The following is a 22,250-nucleotide window of genomic DNA, read 5'->3' on the forward strand; positions in this document are numbered from 1 at the left end:
GCCTCACAGTCCGCCCTGGTTCTCACTGCCCCTGAACAACCTAGTGTCATCCGCGAACCTAGCTACTTCACTTCCTACTCCCAACTCCAAATCATTAATGAACAAGCCAAAAAGCACCAAACCTAGTACAGAGTCCTGTGGTACCCCACTGTTTGCCACCTTCTGCTGTGAAAACCGCCCATTTATACTCTCTCTCTGTTTTCTGTTAATTAACCAGTTTTTTATACACAAGGCGACTTGTCCTCTTATCCCATGATTGCTGAGTTTACTTAGGAGCCATTGATGAGGAACTTTATCAAAAACTTTCTGGAAAACCCAACATCTGTTCTACTGGGTCACCCTTGTCCACGTATTTGTTCACCCCCTCAAAGAACTCTAAAAAGGTTACTGGGACAAGATTTTCCCTTACAGAATCCGTGCTGATTCTTTCCCAATGGCTTATTTTCATCAATGCGTTTACTAATTCTATCTTTAGTAATGGATTCCATCAACTTACTTGGTATCGATATTAGAATGACCGGCCTGTAATTTCCTGCATCTCCTCTGGAATCTTTTTAAAAAGATAGTGGTTACATTAGCTACTTTCCAGTCCTCAGGAATGGAGGCAGATTTTAGTGATAGATAGTATATTTTTGTCAGGAGATCCGCGAGTTCCTATACTTGGATGTATGCCATCTGGGCCTGGTGATTTGTCAGTTTTTAATTTGTCCATCAGTTGTAGGACCTCAATCCAACTCAGGTCTTTCAGCATCCCTCCTGAAATCAGCTGTACTGGAGTGGGCACGCACCTCCCATCTTCCACAGTGAAGACAAAGGTAAAAAATGCCTTCAGCTTCACTATCGTTCTTGAGTAATCCTTTCACTCCGTGGTCATCCAGTGGCCCACTGCCTCCCTGGCTGGTTTTCTGCTTCTAACTTATTTGAAGAAATTTTTATTGTTGGTCTTTGTGTTCTTTGCAACATGTTCCTCATAGTCCCTTTTTGCCTGTCTGATCACAGACTTGCATTTTATCTGCCATTGCCTGTACTCACGTGGTCTAACCTTGCATCTCGATCTGGTGGATCTCCTGATGGCACTTGGGTTTTTTGGCCACTGTGTGACACAGAGTGTTGGACTGGATGAGCCATTGGCCTGATCCAACATGGCTTCTCTTATGTTCTTATGATCTGACTCAGGTCTTCCCATATCTCTCCTGAAATTGGCGGTTTTGGAGTAGGCAAGTACTTGCCATTTCCCTATCATCCTTTAGTAATCCTTTCACCCTGTGGTCATCCAAGGGCCCCACTGCCTGATGTTGGTCGGTACTTGACAGTGACCAACCATAGCGCTGTACAGGTGAAGATGCTGGATTTTGCCTGTTTTCCTTTCCGGATTTAAGCATTCTCTTCAGGAACATAACTCCTTTTTAATTTGTAAAAATGCTCCTAAGAAACACCCTAAAATTGCTGCTTAGCTTAGGAACATGGCAGTTTCCTCTCACCCCCTCGAGTCACTTTTTGTAGTCCTCAGAGTCTTTTTTTCTACCTGGAAGAAACGTTTAGATGAATCAAGGCTGGTATCTGTGCTTTATTCAAATGTTGAGTTCTCTGTGCCTGTGTCTCTATGTCTCTCTCACCTAGTCTGGATCATGGTGGACAGCCATATTGGTCTGAAGCAGCAGAACAAATTTTGATCCCAACGAAGTTTTATTTGTGTGCCCGTGCGCAGAAACCTACCTTGAATAAAACTTCGTTGGCCTTAAAGGTGCTGCTGGACTCAAACTTAGTTCTAGTCTGGATCAGAAAATGAACAGCTATCTACATTGAGATCTTCAAATCATATGTAATAGCAGCGGGTGTAGGATTACAGAGGATGGTAAGTCTTTCAGATACTGAAGTCTCAGAGGAGGTCAGAGGCAAAATTAAGAACATAAGAGAAGCCATGTTGAATCAGGCCAATGGCCCATCCAGTCCAACACGGTGTCACACAGTGGCCCAAACCCCCAAGTTCCATTAGGAGGTCCACCAGTGGGGCCAGGACACTAGAAGCCCTCCCACTGTGCACTGCCCCCCCAGCACCAAGAACACAGAGCATCAGTGCCCCAAACAGAGAGTTCCAATCATAATCCGTGGCTAATAGCCACTGATGGACCTCTGCTCCGTTTGCTTATCCAATCCCTTCTTGAAGCTTGTCCATGCTTGTAGCTGCCACTGCCTCCTGTTTTTGGAGCGTGTTTTTGGATAGTTAATCAGGCCCGAGGTTCTTTTGCTTGAGGCTGTGATCTTACAAATCACATTGCTGTGTTTATGATGGCAGAAGGTGAGGACGCAAGAAGACATCTTCCTTCTGAAGCCAAGATCCGTCCTGCTTTGAGGATGGCGAGGGCCAGGAAACTTTAATGAATGCCTTTATTTGGTTGAGAGAAGAAGCAACCATATCTGATAATCCAGAAAGAGCTGTATATTCTGATCCCCTTGGCTTCTCCAGTGAAAAGGGTGTGCCATTACCACATGGGCTCAAACAGCAATAGCTCAGGGGCTAAACACCAGCGGTTGTTTAATTGAGCCTGATCTCGTTAAATCCTAGAAGATAAGCAGGGTAAGCCCTGGTTAATTACTTGGATGACAAACCACCAAGGAAATCCAGGGTTGCTACATGTGGCGGGCGATGGGAAAAGCACTTCTCTTTTTCTCTTGCCTTGACCCGCCTGGCCCAGGCTAGTCTGATCTCATCAGATCTCAGAAGCCAAACGGTACGTCGGCCCCGGTTAATACTTGGATGGGAGACCACAAAGGAAGTCTGCCGTTGCTATGCAGAGGCGGGCAGTGGCAAAGCCACCTTGGAATTCTGTTGCCTCGGGAAAACACTGCAGGGGTGTCGAACGTGCAGTTTGGGGACCAAATCAGGCCCCTGGAGAGCTTCTATCAGGCCTCCAAGCAGCTGGCTGTCATCTGCTTCCTTCTTCCTATATCTTGCATCTTTCTGCATAACAGTTCGCTTTGCAAGGCTTGCTCAGTTGTACAGGAGCTACAGAGCAAAACCTCTGTTTTCTCCATTGGCTGAGGTTCCTCTCTTGGGGAGGAAGGGAGGAGGCAGAGCTTGTTTTTCCAGTTTCTCTCAATCACACAGCAGAGTTACTGAGCCAAGCCTCTCATTCTTCTATTGGCTGAGGCTCCCCCCCAGTCCCCTGGAGAAGGAAGGAAAGAGCCACAACTTCCCTTGCCCAGTTTCCTGGATTCCATGGGAGAAATACAAAGAAAACAACTTTAAGACCGATAGATCCGGCCCTCATAACAAATGAGTTCAACACGCCTGCCCTATGGGGTTGCCATAAGTGGGCTACCGCTTGAGGGCAAAACCAGCAACAACTGGGCATCAGTGGGTTCCCTTGGGATATGCAAGTTAGCGGAGAAAGGGGAGAGGATATTGAGCAGTTGTGAGGCCATTACTGATAAGCTTCAGTTGGAGTGAGGAGAAGGAGGTTGGTCGGCCTTACATCTATACCCTGCTGTTGTTCTAGGCAAGTCAGAATGGTGGTTAAGCTTAAAACAGCACCTGGGAGGACGTATTTTCCAACGCCTCCCCAGTTTGGTTGATTTTGAGACTTGTGCACGGGCTTGAACCTGTGTTTCATCTCAGCGCTGTGGCTGCCCTATCGCACTAGCTCTCCCTCAGCAGAGTCCCTTGTTGCAAATATATCCTTCCTTGGAACGGCCATTAGGTATTAATAGCTTATATCCAAGGCTCTTTCCAAATGTGGCCTGTTGTTAAAAGGAGTAATGGTGTGACATAATTGGCCAACCTATCACCGTTATCCGATCCTTCCTTCAAGGAGCTTAGGACACTGTGCTGATGGGAAGGGTCATGGTTCAGTGGTAGAGCATCTGCCTGTCATGCAGAAGGTCAGGTTCAGTCCCTGCCATCTCCAGTTAAAAGGTGACGTGAAAGATCTCTGCCTGAGACCACTGCTAGTCTGTGCAGGCTAGGAGCCCCCAGCCTTTTGGAGCCAATGACATTTTGTGACACAGTGTGTTACAAAATGGCTGCCACAGAAGGCAGAGCCAGCCGCAAAATGGCTGCTGCATTTTACCTCAGACACACAGTGAAAGTCAGTGAAAGTCCTTGTGCTGCGATGGCAGCAGCTGCCGACGCAGTGTTTTTAAAATCTGCGCAATCAAATATTTCGAGGCCAATTCGAAGCCTCGCTGAGCAAAAGCCCTACGAGGTCCCGCCAACTTTCTAAAAACACCTAGTGGGCACCACGTTGGGGGATCTGGGGCAGTACTGACTTGGATGGACCAGTGATCTGATTCAGTGTGGGGCAGCTTCACGTGCGCATGTTTTGTTTCTTCTCCTCCCCATTTTATCAGTATGTCCCCTTTGCGCGTGGGGGGCAGGAGGCTGATCAACGGAAGGCTACCTAGCGAACTTCACTGGGGAATTTGGAAATTTAACAGGAGTCAATCAAGTTACGGTCTCAGAAGTCACAGTCTTCCATGCTTCCAAAGGGCTGTGGTATAGAGGATGTTGCCGAGTGTTTTTCTGTTGCCCCAGAAGGACATAATTCTGTTGCCCCAGAAGGACATAATTCCAACGGGTTGAAATTATATCAAAAGAGTTTTGGGCTAAACATTAAGAAGAACAGTACCTGAGTAGAACAGGCTGCCTCGGGAGGTGGTGGGCTCTCCTCCTTTGGAGGTTTTTAAACTGGCTAGATGGCCACCTGACAGCAATGCTGATCCTGCGAACTTCGGCAGATCATGAGAAGGAGGGCAGGAAGGGTTGCATCAGTGCTTAGTTCTCATGGCCTCTTCTTATACACCCAGGGAAATCTGATCACTACTTTCAGGTAGCAGTTTTTCTCCAGCCTGGTTTCGCCCGGGAACCTGGAGGGGTTTTTTTTGCCAGCTTCTGGGCATGGAACCAGGGGTCCCTCTAAGCTGTGGAGTCTTGTGAGCAAAAATTCTACTTTGTGAGCTACTGGCATTAAAGTTGCGAGCTGCTGCATAAATTAGCTTGCTCTGAGGCCATTTTTCCTGTGGAATTCACTGCCACAGGAGGTGGTGGCGGCGACAAGCATAGCCAGCTTCAAGAGGGGGTTAGATAAAAATATGGAGCAGAGGTCCATCAGTGGCTATTAGCCACAGTGTGTATATGTGTATATATATATGTATGTGTATATATATTTTTGGCCACTGTGTGATACAGAGTGTTGGACTGGATGGGCCATTGGCCTGATCCAAGATGGCTTCTCTTATGTGACACAGAGTGTTGGACTGGATGGGCCATTGGCCTGATCCAACATGGCTTCTCTTATGTTCTTATGTGACACAGAGTGTTGGACTGGATAGGCCATTGGCCTGATCCAACACGGCTTCTCTTATGTTCTTATGTGTGAGCGGAGGCTAAAAAACTGAGCTAGCTGACACAGCTTAAAGGGAACACTGGTCACTGGGTGTGTTTTGGGGGAGAGGTACTTGTGAATTTCCTGCATTGTTCAGGGGGTTGGACTAGATGACCCTGGAGGTCCTTTCCAACTTTACGATTCTGTGCTAATCACTACATCCTCTTCTCGCATATTTGCAATGTACCCCTCCTCCAAGAAGCCCAGGGCTGTGTATGTGTTCTCAGTTTCTCCATTACATCACTCTAAACTCTGGCATGCATTGTGCTGTATTTAGGGCATCCATGCCCAGCAGGTCCAAAGTTCAGATTCTTACTCTTCTGATTATCCATAGCTTGTAGGTTGTTCATAATTGCATACACCCGCGGGGGGGGGTACTGCAGCCCATTTTCTGGTGTTTTAACTGTACAAGGCAGCAAATTTTTGCTTTACCTTTCCCCCCTACCTTCATGAAAGAAAGAAGGAAAGGAAAAGAAAGGTCCCCTGTGCAAGCACGTCATTTCCGACTCTGGGGTGACGTTGCTTTCACAGCGTTTTCACAACAGACTTTTTATGAGGTGGTTTGCCCTTGCCTTCCCCAGTCATCTGCGCTTCTCTCCCCCCCACCCCCCACAAGCTGGGTACTCATTTTACCGACCTCGGAAGGATGGAAGGCTGAGTCAACCTCGAGCCGGCTACCTGAACCAGCTTCCGCCGGGATCGAACTCAAGGTTGTGAGCAGAGCTTAGGACTGCAGTACTGCAGCTTTAACACTCTGCAGCACGGGGCAGAAAGGGATAGATAAAGAATGGAATTGGTCCTGTCCGCTGGTGTTTTTCAGCTCAACTGGGAGAAAAAATCATTGAAGCTTGGGATGGATTGCACTGTTCATTCTTCAGCAAATGCCCCTCCATAAAGTCACATTGGTAAGACAGGAAGATTCTGACTGCTGCCTGGGGAGGAAGGGTATGCGTTCCGTATGCTTGAAGGAAGCAAAAGGCAGCTGCTTCTCGTGTGTTTCTCTCTCTCACTGCAGGGGAGGGGGGGGTTGCACCAATGAATAGAACAGTTTGCATGTCCGAGAACATCTTCCCTGAATTACCCTGAGCACTCAAATGGCACACAAGCAAGAAACTCATTTTGCAAAGCTCTTTGGGGGGTGCTAAAAGCATTAATTTGAAGGTTTATCTAACTAATTGATATCCCATCTGTTCCATCCGAGTTGTTAGTGTCCGATCCAGCTTTGGTGGTTAGCAGCATACTAAGGGCAAACATGCTGGTCTCCATTTCCGGGGGTAAGCTGCGTTCAAAGTGGGTGACAATCTGGTTTCTTCAGTGCTTTTCCCTGTGCCACATTTACCCTCTAAGCCGCAGAGTCTTGTGAGCAAGAATTCTACTTTGTGAGAGCTCCTGGCATTAAAGTTGTGAGCTACTGCATCATTTAGTGTGCTCTGGGGTCATTCTTCCTGTGCCAAGACAAAAATGTGTGAGCTGGAGGCTAAAAATCTGTGAGCTAGCTTGCGGTAACTAAGCTTAGAGCAGCGGCCCTCAACCTTTTTGGCACCAGAGAGCCAGTTTGGTGTAGTGGTTAAGTGTGCGGACTCTTATCTGGGAGAACCGGGTTTGATTCCCCACTCCTCCACTTGCACCTGCTGAAATGGCCTTGGGTCAGCCATAGCTCTGGCAGAGGTTGTCCTTGAAAGGACAGCTGCTGTGAGAGCCCTCTCAGCCCCACCCACCTCACAGGGTGTCTGTTGTGGGGGAGGAAGGTAAAGGAGATTGTGAGCCGCTCTCTTCGGAGTGGAGGGCGGGATATAAATCCAGTATCTTCTTCTTCTTCTTCACCAGGGACCGGTTTTGTGGAAGACGGTTTTTCCACGGACCGGTGATGGGATGGCATTGGGGGTTTTGCCACCACGGGCTGCCCCCCCTACACCCAATCCCTGCCCTTCATGGGGATCTTTAAATGGGGGGGAAGACTGGGGCTATTTCTGCTGCCTCCTCACTAGGTGGCCAGGTGGCAGAAGACCAATCTGACTTCCCCTCCCATTTAAAGATCTCCACCGGTCAGGGGCCTATAAATGAGGGGTAGGCTAAGGTCACAGCAGTGCAGCTCCTTCTGCCAGCCCAGGACCTGGATGAACGAAAGAGGTGGTGTGGCCTCACTCCGTGTCCCAGTTGCTAGCAGGTCACGGACTGGTGGTTGGGGTCCCCTGGCTTTGAGGGAACGCTATTTACCGTACTAGTCAACTTGACTTGGCTGTACTGTTGGTGTTGTCCAAAATCCTACTCTCAAGCCCAGCCTTAGGTAACAAACTGACTCCGTGCAGGAGCTGTTGACCCTTGTTTTGTCTATAGATCCTAGCATCTTCCCTGATACATGTATTATTTTGGGAAGGCCTGAGAGCGTTCGGTGACCCCAGTTGACTTCCAAGTTCGGGGGTGTGTGTGGAGGGGAAGACGATGGAAGAGGACATGATGGGACTTTATAAAATTAGGCATGGAACAGAAAGTGTAGATAAAGAGAACTTTGTCTTCCTCTTCCAAAATGTTAGAACTCGAGGGCATCTTAATAACCAACAAAATCAGATAAAACGTATAAAGATAAATGTTTTCAACACCATGCCACTATCAACAAGTCCAAAACATCTGGTTAACCCCCAAAGGCCAACCTCAACAATTCGGCCTTGAAATCCCTGGGGAAACTATGCAAGTCCCGCAAGGCACGTGTGTCATCAGAGTACATTCCACAGGGTGGGGCCATAAATGAGAAGGCCCTTCCTCTGGTAACAACTAACCAACCCATCTTAGGGCTGGGCGCCTGCCAGAGGCCCCAAGAGGGTGACCAAAGTGGGTGTCAGGGGTTGCCATGGGAGAGGTGGGCCCATAAGCATGAGGGTCCCAGACCGTAAAAGGCGGTCCTGTAGATATAAAGATCCTCGACTGGAACTAGTCTAATCTCATTGAGGACTCTGTCTAGTTATTGGCCATGATAGCTAAATAACTACACATTTTATTTGGCAGTGGGAAGGCTAGCATGGAGGTACTTGGGAAAAGGAGGCATGAACAACTGTTAGAAAAATATGAACCTCTCTGAAATCTGCCCCCCAAGGCTCCTTTCTCCTTCCATTAATTCTGTTTTCGCTTAGAAGCCCCATGTTTTGCTTAGAAGCCCCACTTAGTACTGGAATAAAGTCCTCTTGTGATATCTGAACTACATTCAATGGAGACTGATTTTGCTGTAGATTAGCATGTACAGCGTATTGTTGGAACTCCCTGTTTGGGGCAGTGATGCTCTGTATTCTTGGTGCTTGGGTGCAGTGGGAGGGTTTCTAGTGTCCTGGCCCCACTGACGGACTTCCTGATGGCACCTGGATTTTTTGGCCGCTGTGTGACACAGTGTTGGGACTGGATGGGCCATTGGCCTGATCCAACATGGCTTCTCTTATGTTCTTATGTGACACAGAGTGTTGGACTGGAGGGGCCACTGGCCTGATCCAACATGGCTTCTCTTATGTTCTTATGTGACACAGAGTGTTGGACTGGAGGGGCCATTGGCCTGATCTAACAGGGCTTCTCTTATGTTCTTATGTGACACAGAGTGTTGGACTGGAGGGGCCATTGGCCTAATCAAACAGGGCTTCTCTTATGTTCTTATGTGACACAGAGTGTTGGACTGGATGGGCCATTGGCCCGATCCAACATGGCTTCTCTTATGCTTTTATGTGAGCAAGACACTGAAGTCTAAAAATGAGGGTGTGAGCTAGGTGTCAGTAGGATTGCACTGCTGGCTTAGGTAGCCGGATAAGTGGACAGGACAGGGGAAAGCTGAAGATGAGACAACCAAGGTGTGAAGAGGTACATAAAAGCCTCATGAAAATACCTTTTATTGCTTTGTCTTTAGGTTTGTTGAATTCTCAGAAGGTCGGGTTAGAACTGATAAAAGGAAGTCCTTCTTCCTTCAAAGGGTGATTAACACGTGGGATTCACTCCCATAGGAGGAGGTGGCGGCTACAAGCATAGACAGCTTCAAGAGGGGATTGGATAAACATCTGGAGCAGAGGTCCATCAGTGGCTATTAGCCGCAGCCTATTGTTGGAACTCTCCATCTGGGGCAGTGATGCTCTGTATTCTTGGTGCTTGTGGGGGGCACAGTGGGAGGGCTTCTAGCCCCACTGGTGGACTTCCTGATGGCACCTGGGTTTTTTTTAGCCACTGTGTGACACAGAATGTTGGACTGGATGGGCCATTGGCCTGATCCAGCGTGGCTTCTCTCATGTTCTTATGAAAGAATATCAGTAAAATTAAGTTGAGAAAAATAGCGTGAATGGAAACCGACAGTCAGCTGCTGCTGGCCTTCAGAACTCTTGTCCCTGAGAAAGTAACACTTCAGGAAACTGTCTGCTGTTTACGAGATACCTTAACGGAAGGCCCAGAGGTCTTGAAGAGCTGGTGGTGGGTACTTTGTAACCTCATAACGACAGCGGTTTCCAGGAACCCATAAGAGATGACATGGTCTGTGGCAGAACTGACAGCTTGAAAGCCTGACCGTGTGACGCGTTCAAGTTTGTAACCTTTCCTTTTTGTCTCTCAAGCAGGTGGAATGCCAGAGTGCGTTGGAAGCAGCTGCGCGAGCAGAAGGCCTTCCGCTAGACGTCTCCATGAATTCTCACCTGGGAATGTTGGATGAAGGCCATCCCAAAGGAAAATACCGCTTTGGCTTGAACTTGATGAAACCCATCCGGACGACTTCCAAGTAAGACTTTCAGGTTAATGACCTTGCAAGAGTAGCTGGCCAGATAACAAAAAGAGAGAGAGAGAGAAATGCCCATTCATTAGATAAATGTTACTTTGGAACAGTTTGGTGAGAGCCAATAAAGCACCAGAGCCGGTTTGGTGTGGTGGTTAAGTGTGTGGACCCCTACCTGGGAGAACCAGGTTTGATTCCCCACTCCTCCACTTGCAGCTGCTGGAATAGCCTTGGGTCAGCCATAGCTTGGCAGAGGTTGTCCTCGAAAGGGCAGCTGCTGTGAGAGCCCTCTCAGCCCACCTCACAGGGTGTCTGTTGTGCGGGAAGAAGATAAAGGAGATTGTGAGCCGCTCTGAGACTCTGAGATTCGGAGTGGAGGGCGGGATATAAATCCAACATCATTTTCTTCTTGTTGTTTGCAGTTGAACAGTTCTGCTTGCTAAGGGAAATGGGCACTCAGAACCTACAGGAATAAGTGTTCCCTTTTCCTTCAGAGTCCTTTCCCCCTTGTTCTTCGGTCACTCTCTGTTCCTTCCTGTGCTTATAGACACCCGCACCCAATAGACAATGCTGGGCTTTTCTCGTATACGACTTTCTCGTGGCTCACGCCTCTGGCACGTGCAGCCTACAAGAAGGGAGAGCTGCAGACCGACGACGTGTGGTCTTTGTCAAAGCACGAGTCTTCCGATGTTACCTGTCGAAGGTATGAGTTGGCTGGTTCTTTTTCACGGCGGGCCTTCTCCCTAAACGCTGTCGAGCGGTTGTCGCATCCCTGAAGCCCGGGGACTGATCTTTGGGAGTCCTTCTGATAGGAAGGCTCCCAAATCAGCCACCAGGCTGAAGGGATAGGAAACCATCTGAAAGCTGCCCTTGCAGTTGGGTTGGATCTTGACTTAACATTCCCAGTCACCTGAGGCACTTCTGCCTGTGGAACATAACGCTCCTGCCTCCCCACTCTTTCAGGAGACCCCAGGTGACCCCTAGGAACCACAGGATAGGACAGGCTGAGCCACGCAGCAGAAAGAAGAAGGAATTGGTAGAATTTACCCCTGACTTGGATAGCCCAGGCTAGTCTGATCTTGTCAGATCTGAGAATCTAGGCAGGGTCCGCCCTGGCTAGTGGTTGGATGGGAGAAGTCTGGTCTGCGCAGAGACAGGCGGTTTGGTGTAGTGGTTAAATGCGTGGACTCTTACCTGGGAGAACCGGGTTTGTTTCCCCACTCCTCCGCTTGCACCTGCTGGAATGGCCTTGGGACAGCCGTAGCTATCACAAGAGTTGTCCTTGTAAGGGCAGCTGCTGTGAGAGCCCTCTCAGCCCCACCCACCTCATAGGGTTTGATTCTCCACTCCACATGCACCTGCTGGAACGGCCTTGGGGCAGCCATAGCTATCACAAGAGTTGTCCTTGAAAGGGCAGCTGCTGTGAGAACCTCCTCAGCCCCACCCACCTCATAGGGTTTGATTCCCCACTCCTCCACTTGCACCTGCTGGAATGGCCTTGGGACAGCCGTAGCTATCACAAGAGTTGTCCTTGAGAGGGCAGCTGCTGTGAAGGCCCTCTCAGCCCCACCCACCTCATAGGGTTTGATTCCCCATTCCTCCACTTGCACCTGCTGGAATGGCCTTGGGACAGCCATAGCTATCACAAGAGTTGTCTTTGAAAGGGCAGCTGCTGTGAAGGCCCTCTCAGCCCCACCCACCTCATAGGGCTTGATTCCCCACTCCTCCACTTGCACCTGCTGGAATGGCCTTGGGACAGCCGTAGCTATCACAAGAGTTGTCCTTGAAAGGGCAGCTGCTGTGAAGGCCCTCTCAGCCCCACCCACCTCATAGGGCTTGATTCCCCACTCCTCCACTTGCACCTGCTGGAATGGCCTTGGGACAGCCGTAGCTATCACAAGAGTTGTCCTTGAAAGGGCAGCTGCTGTGAGAGCCCTCTCAGCCCCATCCTGGTTGGCCCTGGTTAGAACGGGATGGGTAGACCACTACGCAAGTCCAAGGATGCTATGCCATGGCAGGCAAGGGCAAACCACCTCTGAACATCCCTTACCTTGAAAATCCTATGAGGCTGCCATAAGCCGGCTGTGAGTTCATGGCACTTTCCATCTTCATGGCACTCTCCATCTTATTGTTGTAAGCCACCCTGAGCCTGCTTGTGGGATAGGGCAGGACAGGGCTTTTTTTTTGTAGCAGGAATTCCTTTGCATATTAGGCCACACCCCCTTGATGTAGCCGATCCTGCTAGAACTTATAGGGCTCTTAGTTCAGGGCCTACTGTAAGCTTCAGTTTGCCAGTTTGGTGTAGTGGTTAGGTGTGCAGACTCTTATCTGGGAGAACCGGGTTTGATTCCCCACTCCTCCGCTTGCAGCTGCTGGAATGGCCTTGGATCAGCCATAGCTCTGGCAGAGCTGTCCTTGAAAAGGCAGCTTCTGGGAGAGCTCTCTCAGCCCCTCCCACCTCACAGGGTGTCTGTTGTGGGGGAGGAAGGTAAAGGAGATTGTGAGCCTCTGAGACTCTTCGGACTGAAGGGAGGGATATAAATCCAATATCTTCATCTACCTCACAGGGTGTCTGTTGTGGGGGAGGAAGGTGAAGGAGATTGTGAGCCGTTCTGAGACTCTTCGGAGTGGAGGGCGAGATATAAATCCAATATCTTCATCTACCTCACAGGGTGTCTGTTGTGGGGGAGGAAGGTAAAGGAGATTGTGAGCTGCCCTGAGACTCTTCGGAGTGGAGGGCGGGATAGAAATCCAATATCTTCATCTTCTTCTCCAGGAGGATTGGCTACATCTGGGGTGTGTGGCCTTTAAGATGCAAAGGAGTTCCTGCTACAAAAAAGATTGCTCCTGCTACAAAAAAGACTGGAGCAGGATACAAATTTAAAAATTAAATTAAATTCACCCCGCCCTTTAGCAGGAAAATTAGTCCAGGTGCATCCTATTGTTTCATTCTTTTTGTTTGGGGTGGGGGGGGTCTCTACTTTTTCCTCCTTTTCCCCAGAGAAGAACAGAGGATCCGTGCCCTCCCATCCCTCTCAGCCCCACCCACCTCACAGGTTGTCTGTTGTGGGGGGGAGAAGATATAGGAGATTGTAAGCCGCTCTGAGTCACTGATTCAGAGAGAAGGGAAAGGGAAGGTCCCCTGTGCAAGCACCAGTCGTTTCCGACTCTGTGGTGACGTTGCTTTCACAATGTTTTCATGGCAGACTTTTTACGGGGTGGTTTGCCATTGCCGTCCTCAGTCATCTACACTTCCCCCCCAGCAAGCTGGGGAGTCATTTGACTGACTTCGGAAGGATGGAAGGCTGAGTCAACCTTAAGCCAGCTACCTGATCCAGCTTTCGCTGGGATAGAACTCAGGTCGTGAGCAGAGAATTCAGATCACAGTACTGCTGTACTGCTGCTTTACCAATGGCTAAGGGAAAGGAAAGGTCCCCTGTGCAAGCACCAGTCATTTCCGACTTTGGGGTGATGTCGCTTTCACAACGTTTTTACAGCAGACTTTTTACAGGGTGGTTTGCCATTGCAAACACTTTCCCCCTAGCAAGCTGGGTACTCATTTTACCGACCTCTGAAAGCTGAGTCAACCTTGGGCCGGCTAAGTGAATCCAGCTTCCGCCGAAATCGAACTCGGGTCGGGAGCAGAGAGTTCAGACCACTGTACTGCAGTACTGCTGCTTTACATCTCTGCGCCACGGGGCCATATCAGAGAGAAGGGCGGGGGTATAAATCCGCAGTCTTCTGTCTTTTGAAAGCATCGCTTTTGGTTCCTCTAATACAAATTTCTCCTTGACCCTTAAAAAAAAAAATGCAACCCACTTTAAAGCCTTGGCGTCTCGCTTGTATTCCGTGGTACGGAAGGGAACGCTCTTTTCCTTTGCTTGGGAAGGCAGATCCCTTAGCTGTGCTCTCTGTGTGCCGCTTCAGATTAGAAAGGCTGTGGCAACAGGAGTTGCAGGAACGCGGGCCCGAGGAAGCCTCTCTCCGGCGGGTCGTGTGGGTCTTCTGCCGCACCCGGCTCATCATTTCCATAGTGTGCTTGATGGTCACTCAGCTCGCTGGCTTCTGTGGACCAGTAAGTACTATCCATCCTTTGTCTGACATCCACAGGGCGGGCTCCGCTCCAGTGGCCAGCGCCCGAACCTTCAGGTCGCCTCGCAGAGGAACTGGCTTAAACGCTTTGATTAGCTCACAAACCTGCCTTTGCAGAGAGGAAATAGGCCTTTCAAGAGCGCTGTGGGGATCTCAACACTTCCAAGCTCTTAGTTTTACGTCTATGTTCATGCGTGTGTCTTCTTTAATCGCTTGTGCCAATGGATAGGGGAGGGGGTTGAGGTCTTGGGATGCGGGGGGGGGGGAGTAATCCTTCGTAAGTCATTTACTCTTTTCTGCACTCTGGGAACAGAGTGCTGGTTTTAAGGTCACGTTTTAAAGTTCTTCTAAGTAATCGGCCTCTCTGCACTAGTGTGGTCTGACTTGTATGAAAAGAACAGCCGGATAGGTTTTCCGGTTAGAGGCACGGTTAGGCCGCTGCCTCTTAGTCGGTAACGAAGACGCAGCAAGTAGGACTTGACGTTCGCACCGTTTTTCCTTGTCGCCTGTTTGTTGCCCATGCTTTGCCAAGCTTTGCCTTTTTTTTTTGACACCTTGACTAAATCTATTCTTCTGCAAATTTCCCCTGAGGAGTAGGAGCAGTGTTACTGCTTGTAGTACACATTTCAGTGTGCTGTTAAGCGGGGAAGGTTCAATGCTTGGGTAAGTACAGCTGAGGTGCACTGTTAATGTTAAGAACGGTTTTGTCATCTTTCTTTTTTTCTCTTCTTAATTCCTAAGCCTGTCACTGTTAAATCGTGAACCTGCCTTGTTATGGTGCTTGTCGAGAAGGGGGCAATCGGTAGGGGTTGGGGGGTTTTTTTTGCGTGTCTATTTTTGGCTTGGCATTGTGATAATAGCGAATGATAGAAACTGAAACGCAGGTTTTAGCGGCTGCGCTGTTAATGGCCAGGATGAATTAGGGTTTAACAGAACCAGCTTCTCCCAAGAAGAGCTTCTGTCATTGTTTCACTACAGGGGCCTGTAGATTCTCTTACCTTGAGCAGAAAGCCGGTAGTCAGGTTGTCACTAGCGCATCAGACCTGTCTGATTCCGGTCCACCAGATTTGAATATACAAGATGGGAAAGAATAGAATACAGCCTGTGCCAAATTTGATTGCCTGCAACCCCCCTCCCCCCCCCCACCTGTGTATCACTGCTCAGTCAGGTAGTTCTCCAAAGAATATTTTTTTCCCCCTTACTGCTGGATCATTTGGAATGATAGCTGAAGCCATACTCCTCGACTAGTTTCAAATTGCATTTTTATCTTAGCAAAACCAACTGTACTTCTGGTTTGTTTGTTTTTTTTAATTGAAGCACATCCTTTCAGGTGAAATTGAAACCTAAAAAAAGAAAAATATATATAGAGAGAGATAGAAAGGGGCATATCAAAGTGAAGTTGAAGCTGTTGCAAACTGACATTCTCATTCTAAGGTCTGGGAGGATGGAATGCTGTTGGAAGCAGAAGAGTGGGTTGGTTAAACTACCTCATGGTAATTATTCCTAAATTGAGGGCATTGCTATTTTAAAGTTCCTTGTGTATCCAAGCCTATCCTCTTTTTTTCACAAAAACCCCCACATTTTTAATATCTTTTTAAGCCGTTCAGCATTCAACAGGGCAGGATGAAATGCATCTTTTAAAGGAGAATTTTTGAAAATGGGGGTTGCATTAAATTCCGATGAATATTAAAAGTTGTCCTGTTAAGGTCTGGGGCGAAGACAGATTCTCGCTTGGTCCAACAAAGGTCTTTAAATCTAGGCGCGCACGATCATGTGTATTCAACACGGCAGGACAGTAGACCTCCCGTTCAGAAAGCAGGTAAATTTCCCCATTGCCATAAAAGTGCAGCTTGAGGTTTTCATTTGCTATTTGAGGTGACGATGGAAGGGTTGGGGGGGCATGGTAAAGGTGGCTGGCTTGTGGGGAGGTGGGGAGCCGTGTGAGGTCAACCTTCCGCTCTCCCAGGTCCGCTCCAGTCACAGCTGCCTTTGTGCTGTCAAATGCTGGATGTGGTTTGCGGGGGGGAGAAAAACCTTTCTCTGTAGTGAAACCAATGACAGAAGCTGTTCTTTAGAATTTCCAGGATGGCTGTATTCTGCGATCAGAATGAGACAGTCAAGCTGGGCAGAATCCATCGGCAAGATGAAAGAAGGTAAGGTGATGTTTATTCACTGGGAATGCTTGAGATCATCCAGGCAGCTAAGGACGGAGCTAGTATCGTGATAGGAGCCATTTCCTCCTCCCCTAACTCTGTTAGTTTTGATAGCTATGTATGTTTAGGGTTTATGTGCTGGCATTGTGTACTGTGTTTAACAGGGAAAAAAAAAAACTCCCCAGTATTTTTAAGATTGGAAATGTTGTGTCCCCCCCCCCCCCCTTAATGCTTTCTTTTTTAAAAAAATGCTTTAACTTTTTAAATTTTTAAAAAGGAGTTAGCAATGCCTCTTAGTCTTCATCGGAATCACTAACTCTGTGTGCCAAAAAGGTCACGCCTTGAATTGCCAGGGGAGAAAAGGAATTCCAGCTGATGTTGCCCTCGTTCTCCTGGAGACTTTGGCATTCCGTACCATGACGTATAAGAAAACGTTGGCTGCGCTTGCCGGACGTAGCTTGCGAACCTACAGCCGGGAAGGGTTAATGGCCTTTCCAGTGACTCCATTGCCTTTGTTGGATTTAGTGCTGGGGGGAAAAAAACACACGAAAAGTCTTGCTCGAGTACCAGCAGACCAGCCTTATAGTCAGTTGTGCCTCAGCGGTAGAGAATATAAAGCCAATCCAGTGGAAGATAGAGCTGGCCTAGAGTAACCTTTCAGCACGAGCTGTCGCTCTTTGATTAGGGTTGTGGAAGTCCTTTTTTGTTTTGTTCTTAACGGGTGGTTGATTTGGGGACCTGAGGGACATCGGGCTCTTTGTGTGGGCTTGTGGAAGACTCACGGGAGAAACCCTGTCCAGCAGAAACCTCCATTGTAGCTTTTTAAAAATGGACCGCCGTGGGACTCGTACGCTCATCCTGCCTCCTTTTCAAAAAAATCTGTCACTTGACGCCAGCCTCTTGACAGCCGCAACCCGTTGCTTGGAAGCGTAGGGCGCCTTTCTTCCCCCTTCCCTCCAGCCTTTCGTGGCCCGGAACTCTGCCCGAGCCTGTTTAGTCAAGAGGACTGCCTGTGGACTCGGAAAGCCGTCCTGAATCCCTCCCGGGTTTCCGATTTTCAAGCTGTGTGGTGTGCCAAAGTCCTTCTACGAGCTGATTAAGGAACCCTAAATCAGCATCTGTAGGCGTCAGAAAAGCAAGCTGGCCATGCTCCCAATAGCAAAAAAGCTATATTAAGCCAGATGTGAGAATCCACTAGGCTTCAGAAGTTGTCTTCATTATCCACACAAGCCTTTCACACCTCCTTGGACATTGCCAACAAAATATTGATCCTGTATCAGGTTTTTGTGTGGGGTTTTTTTTACGGGGGGGTTGCGTGTATGTGTAGTTCAACTTTTATTTTGTCTGGGAAGCTAGACTGTGTGTTGGATTCAGGCTCTGTATAAGTTTTCCAGGTGCATGCAGACAGTTGTATGTTTTCCACAGCACCGTTCCTTTTTTTGTACAGTGTTTTTGAGACGTTAACCCATTTTGATACGGTTCTATAAAAAAAAAATAAACATGGACTGATTCTCATTTATTAGTACTTAATGTTGGTGACAAACTTGAATTGCGATAACTGTGCTGTACCTTTGGACAGCACACATAACGGGGGATTTTCGGGGCGGGGGCTGTTTTTCTCTTCCTGCAGGTGGTGTTTGAAATATGATTCCAGAGGTAAAATTGTTTTTGTCTTTGGAGGGGGAGGACTGGGTGGTGCAAGGGTGAAAGGGAATTTTTTTTTTTTGTTCAGTTGTTTTTTTAAAAAAACCTGTATTTTTTTTAAATCTTTACTGTGCTTTTTTAAAATTTCGTTTTTGCTGCTTGTCCTTTGCTTTACTATTAAACTGCCGATGTTTATTTTCAGGAATGTTTTGCAAAATGTCCTTCTCACACTCTTCCCCAGTTCAACTGTAGGTACATTTGTTCCTTTTTATCAAATAAGCACGTTTGAAACAAAAGAGCTAAAAAAAAAAAAAAAGAAAGGTCTTAAAATGTCTTGTAAAGGAATATATCTTTAAAAAAAAATGTCTTCTGTTTTGCCTAAAGTACAGATATTATTTTAAACACGATGATGACGATAATGAATTGCTTTCAGCAAACTGACCGGTTTATGTTAAGTCAGAAAGCGTGAAGGAGCAGGTTTTGGGAATTCCAAATTATTCTTCTTCGTATGACTTGCCTCTTGATTTCACTAGGCAAAAAAGCATAGCTGCTACGGAAGATCACTAGAGGCTCTTTGCGGGGGGCTGGGGGGGGAGGGAAAGACACGTTTCCATTTGGAACTGGAAGTCGCTCACCCATTTCTAACTTAACATAAAGCAATCAGACGGTTCTTCTGACACGTTGGGGTGTTCATGCTAGTCTGCCTTTCTCCCCGTAGGCCTTCGTTGTGAAACATCTCCTGGAGTACACGCAGCAGCAGGAGTCGAACCTTCGGTACAGCCTGTCGCTGGTGTTTGGCCTGCTTATGACCGAAATAGTGCGTTCCTGGTCTTTGGCTTTGACGTGGGCTTTAAATTACCGCACGGGAGTCAGGCTGCGTGGCGCTATCCTGACCATGGCTTTTAAGAAAATCCTCCGGCTGAAAAATATCAAGGAGAAGTCTTTGGGGGAGGTGCGTTCTCTGTCGATTGGGCCCCCCTCCAGATTTCTGTGCGCACAGATTCCTCTTTCTTGCATTTAGCCTGCAGTTTCCTTAAACCAGCTGGCGGCTTGGAGACCGCATTTAAAGTTAAAGTTGCTTTCTTTCCGCATCTCTCTCTCTCTCTCCTGTCCATTCTACGGGCCCATTCGAAAGAAACTGCTGAATTGATGTCTCACAAAGTTTAGATCCGAAGAGGAATGTATTGAATTTTTATTGGCTGGTCCCATTCCAGATCAGCCTTATGGTGGCTGCTTTCATCTTAGCAACAAAAATAAGGAAGACGATAACAGCCACCCATTCAAGAATTTTGGCCAAGTTATAGTCTCGTTCTGTCACGTTGTTCTGTTTATGTTTTAAGTCTTGTTCATAGTTCTGTGTTTTACTATGCATTTTTAAAACTGTTTTAATTTTTATGGCTTGAAGTAAATTGTATACTTTGCGGGGTTTGCTGGGTTGTTATGGCCTACAACAATAAAATAATTTGAACACATCTCTCTCTCCTCACTATCTATTTGCCTTCCTTCCTTCCTTCCTTCCTTCCTTCCTTCCTTCCTTCCTTCCTTCCTTCCTTCCTTCCTTCCTTCCTTCCTTCCTTCCTTCCTTCCTTCCTTCCTTCCTTCCTTCCTTCCTTCCTTCCTTCCTTCCTTCCTTCCCATTGCGTTTCTGTCGTTATTGCATTCTTGTTCCTTTGTGCTCAGTTGTTAACCATGAGGAACAGGCTGAAGGCACAGTGGATTGGCATGGTAGGCCGCTGCATCTCTGCCCTCAGTGACAAACTTTAAGTTGTGTTTTGTATGTGTGTTTCAGCTCATAAATGTATGCTCCAATGATGGACAGAGAATGTTTGAGGCCGCCGCCGTTGGCAGTCTGCTGGCTGGTGGTCCTATCGTTGCCATCCTCGGGATGATTTATAACGTTATCATTCTGGGGCCAACCGGCTTCTTGGGATCAGCTATCTTCATCCTCTTCTACCCAGCAATGGTGAGTAGATGACTGTCAGTGTGCAGAACTGGGTTGAAAGGACGTTGAAGCTTCTGTGAGAACATCAGAAGAGCCCTGCTGGGTCAGACGAGTGAGGGTCCATCCAGTCCAGCATCCTGTCTCACACAGGGGCCAACCAGTTCCTCTGGAGGGCCCACAACAGGGCAGAGAGGCCGAGGCCTTTCCCTGAGAAGAACCTCAGAAGAGCCCTGCTGGATCAGAACAGTGAGGGTCCATCTAGTCCAGCATCCTGTCTCACACAGGGGCCAACCAGTTCCTCTGGAGGGCCAACAACAGGGCAGAGAGGCCGAGGCCTTTCCCTGAGAAGAACCTCAGAAGAGCCCTGCTGGATCAGAACAGTGAGGGTCCATCTAGTCCAGCATCCTGTCTCATACAGTGGACAACCAGTTCCTCTGGAGGGCCCACAGCAGGGCAGAGAGGCCGAGGCCTTTCCCTGAGAAGAACCTCAGAAGAGCCCTGCTGGATCAGAACAGTGAGGGTCCATCTAGTCCAACATCCTGTCTCACACAGGGGCCAACCAGTTCCTCTGGAGGGCCAACAACAGGGCAGAGAGGCCAAGGCCTTCCTAAGAGCATCAGAAGAGCCCTGCTGGATCAGGCCAGTGAGTGTCCATCTAGTCCAACATCCTGTCTCACACAGAGGCCAACCAGTTCCTCTGGAGGGCCAATGACAGAGTATAGAGGCTGAGGCCTTCGTAAGAACATCAGAAGAGCCCTGCTGGGTCAGACCAGAGGTCCATATAGTCCAGCAGCCTGTCACACACAGCGGCCAATCAGTTCCTCTAGAGGGCCAACAACAGGGCATAGGGGCTGAGGCCTTCATAAGGACATCAGAAGAGCCCTGCTGGATCAGACCAGAGGCCAATCTAGTCCATCAGCCTGTCACACACAGCGGCCAACCAGTTCCTCTGGAGGGCCAACAACAGGGCATAGGGGCTGAGGCCTTCATAAGGACATCAGAAGAGCCCTGCTGGATCAGACCAGAGGCCAATCTAGTCCATCAGCCTGTCACACACAGTGGCCAACCAGTTCCTTTGGAGGGCCAACAACAAGGCATATAGGCTGAGGCCTTCCTAAGGACAGAAAAAGAGTCCTGCTGTATCAGATGAGTGGAATATTAAGTCCAGCATCCCATCTCACAAGATGGTCAACCGGTTCCTCTGGAGGGCCAACAACAGGGCAGAGAGGCTGAGGCCTTCATAAGAACACCAGAAGAGCCCTGCTGGATTAGCCCAGTGATCCATCTAGCCTAGCATCCTGTCTCACACAGTGGCCAGCCAGTTCCTCTGAAGGACCAACAGCACGGCAGAGAGGCCAAGGCCTTCCCCTGAGGTTGCCTCCGGGTTCTGGGATTCAGAGGATTAGTGCTTCTGAACACGGAGGTTCTCCTTAGTCCCCATGGCTAGTAGCCATTGATAGACTTATCCTCCATGAATCTGTCTAATCCCCTTAGAATCATAGAGTTGGAAGGGACCTCCATTGTCATCTAGTTCAATCCCTGCACAGTGCAGGAAATTCACAAGTACCTTCCCCCTACCTGTAGCACCAGTGAGCCCTGCTCCAAGCCCAAAAGACGACAAAAAAATCCCTCTCCAGAATCCCTGGCCAAACTGGCCTGGAGAAGGATTGCTGCCTGACCCCAAGGTGACCTTTTGAAAGCTGTTTATTCCTGCCTAAACATAATTATTTATTTATTATGTTTTGGATAAACATCTGGGGCAGAGGTCCATCAGTGGCTATTAGCCACAGTGTATTGTTGGAACTCTCTGTCTGGGGCCGTGATGCTCTGTATTCTTGGTGCCTTGTGGGGGGGCACAGTGGGAGGGCTTCTAGTGTCCTGGCCCCACTGGTGGACCTGATGGCACCTGGTTTTTTTGGCCACTGTGTGACACAGAGTGTTGGACTGGATGGGCCATTGGCCTGATCCAACATGGCTTTTCTTATGTTCTTATGTCTGGGGCAGTGATGCTCTGTCTTCTTGGTGCTTGGGGGGGGGGGCACAGTGCTTCTAGTGTTCTGGCCCCACTGGTGGACCTCCTGATGGCACCTGGGTTTTTTGGCCACTGTGTGACACAGAGTGTTGGACTGGATGGGCCACTGGCCTGATCCAACATGGCTTCTCTTATGTCTGGGACAAGTGATGCTCTGTCTTCTTGGTGGTTGTGGCACAGTGGGAGGGCTTCTAGTGTCCTGGCCCCACTGATGGACCTCCTGATGGCACCTGGGGTTTTTTGGCCCCTGTGTGACACAGAGTGTTGGACTGGA

General features: G+C 48.6%; 2 protein-coding genes across 2 annotated transcripts in view; one reads left to right on the plus strand and one right to left on the minus strand.

The window, feature by feature from the left end:
* The window catches only part of LOC132574464 (cytochrome P450 2J2-like), a 585,507-nt gene that overhangs the window by 329,919 nt on the left and 233,338 nt on the right, over positions 1-22,250 (minus strand). The gene's annotated exons all lie outside the window — the stretch shown is intronic.
* Positions 1-22,250, plus strand: part of ABCC5 (ATP binding cassette subfamily C member 5) — a 121,592-nt gene that overhangs the window by 34,134 nt on the left and 65,208 nt on the right. Inside the window, 5 exon segments of the mRNA XM_060242715.1 lie at positions 9,959-10,119; positions 10,661-10,816; positions 14,041-14,188; positions 18,721-18,954; positions 19,792-19,965. Coding sequence (XP_060098698.1) covers positions 9,959-10,119; positions 10,661-10,816; positions 14,041-14,188; positions 18,721-18,954; positions 19,792-19,965 — 873 coding nt within the window.

The sequence above is a fragment of the Heteronotia binoei genome, chromosome 6 (assembly GCF_032191835.1).
Source record: "Heteronotia binoei isolate CCM8104 ecotype False Entrance Well chromosome 6, APGP_CSIRO_Hbin_v1, whole genome shotgun sequence".
NCBI lineage: Eukaryota > Metazoa > Chordata > Lepidosauria > Squamata > Gekkonidae > Heteronotia > Heteronotia binoei.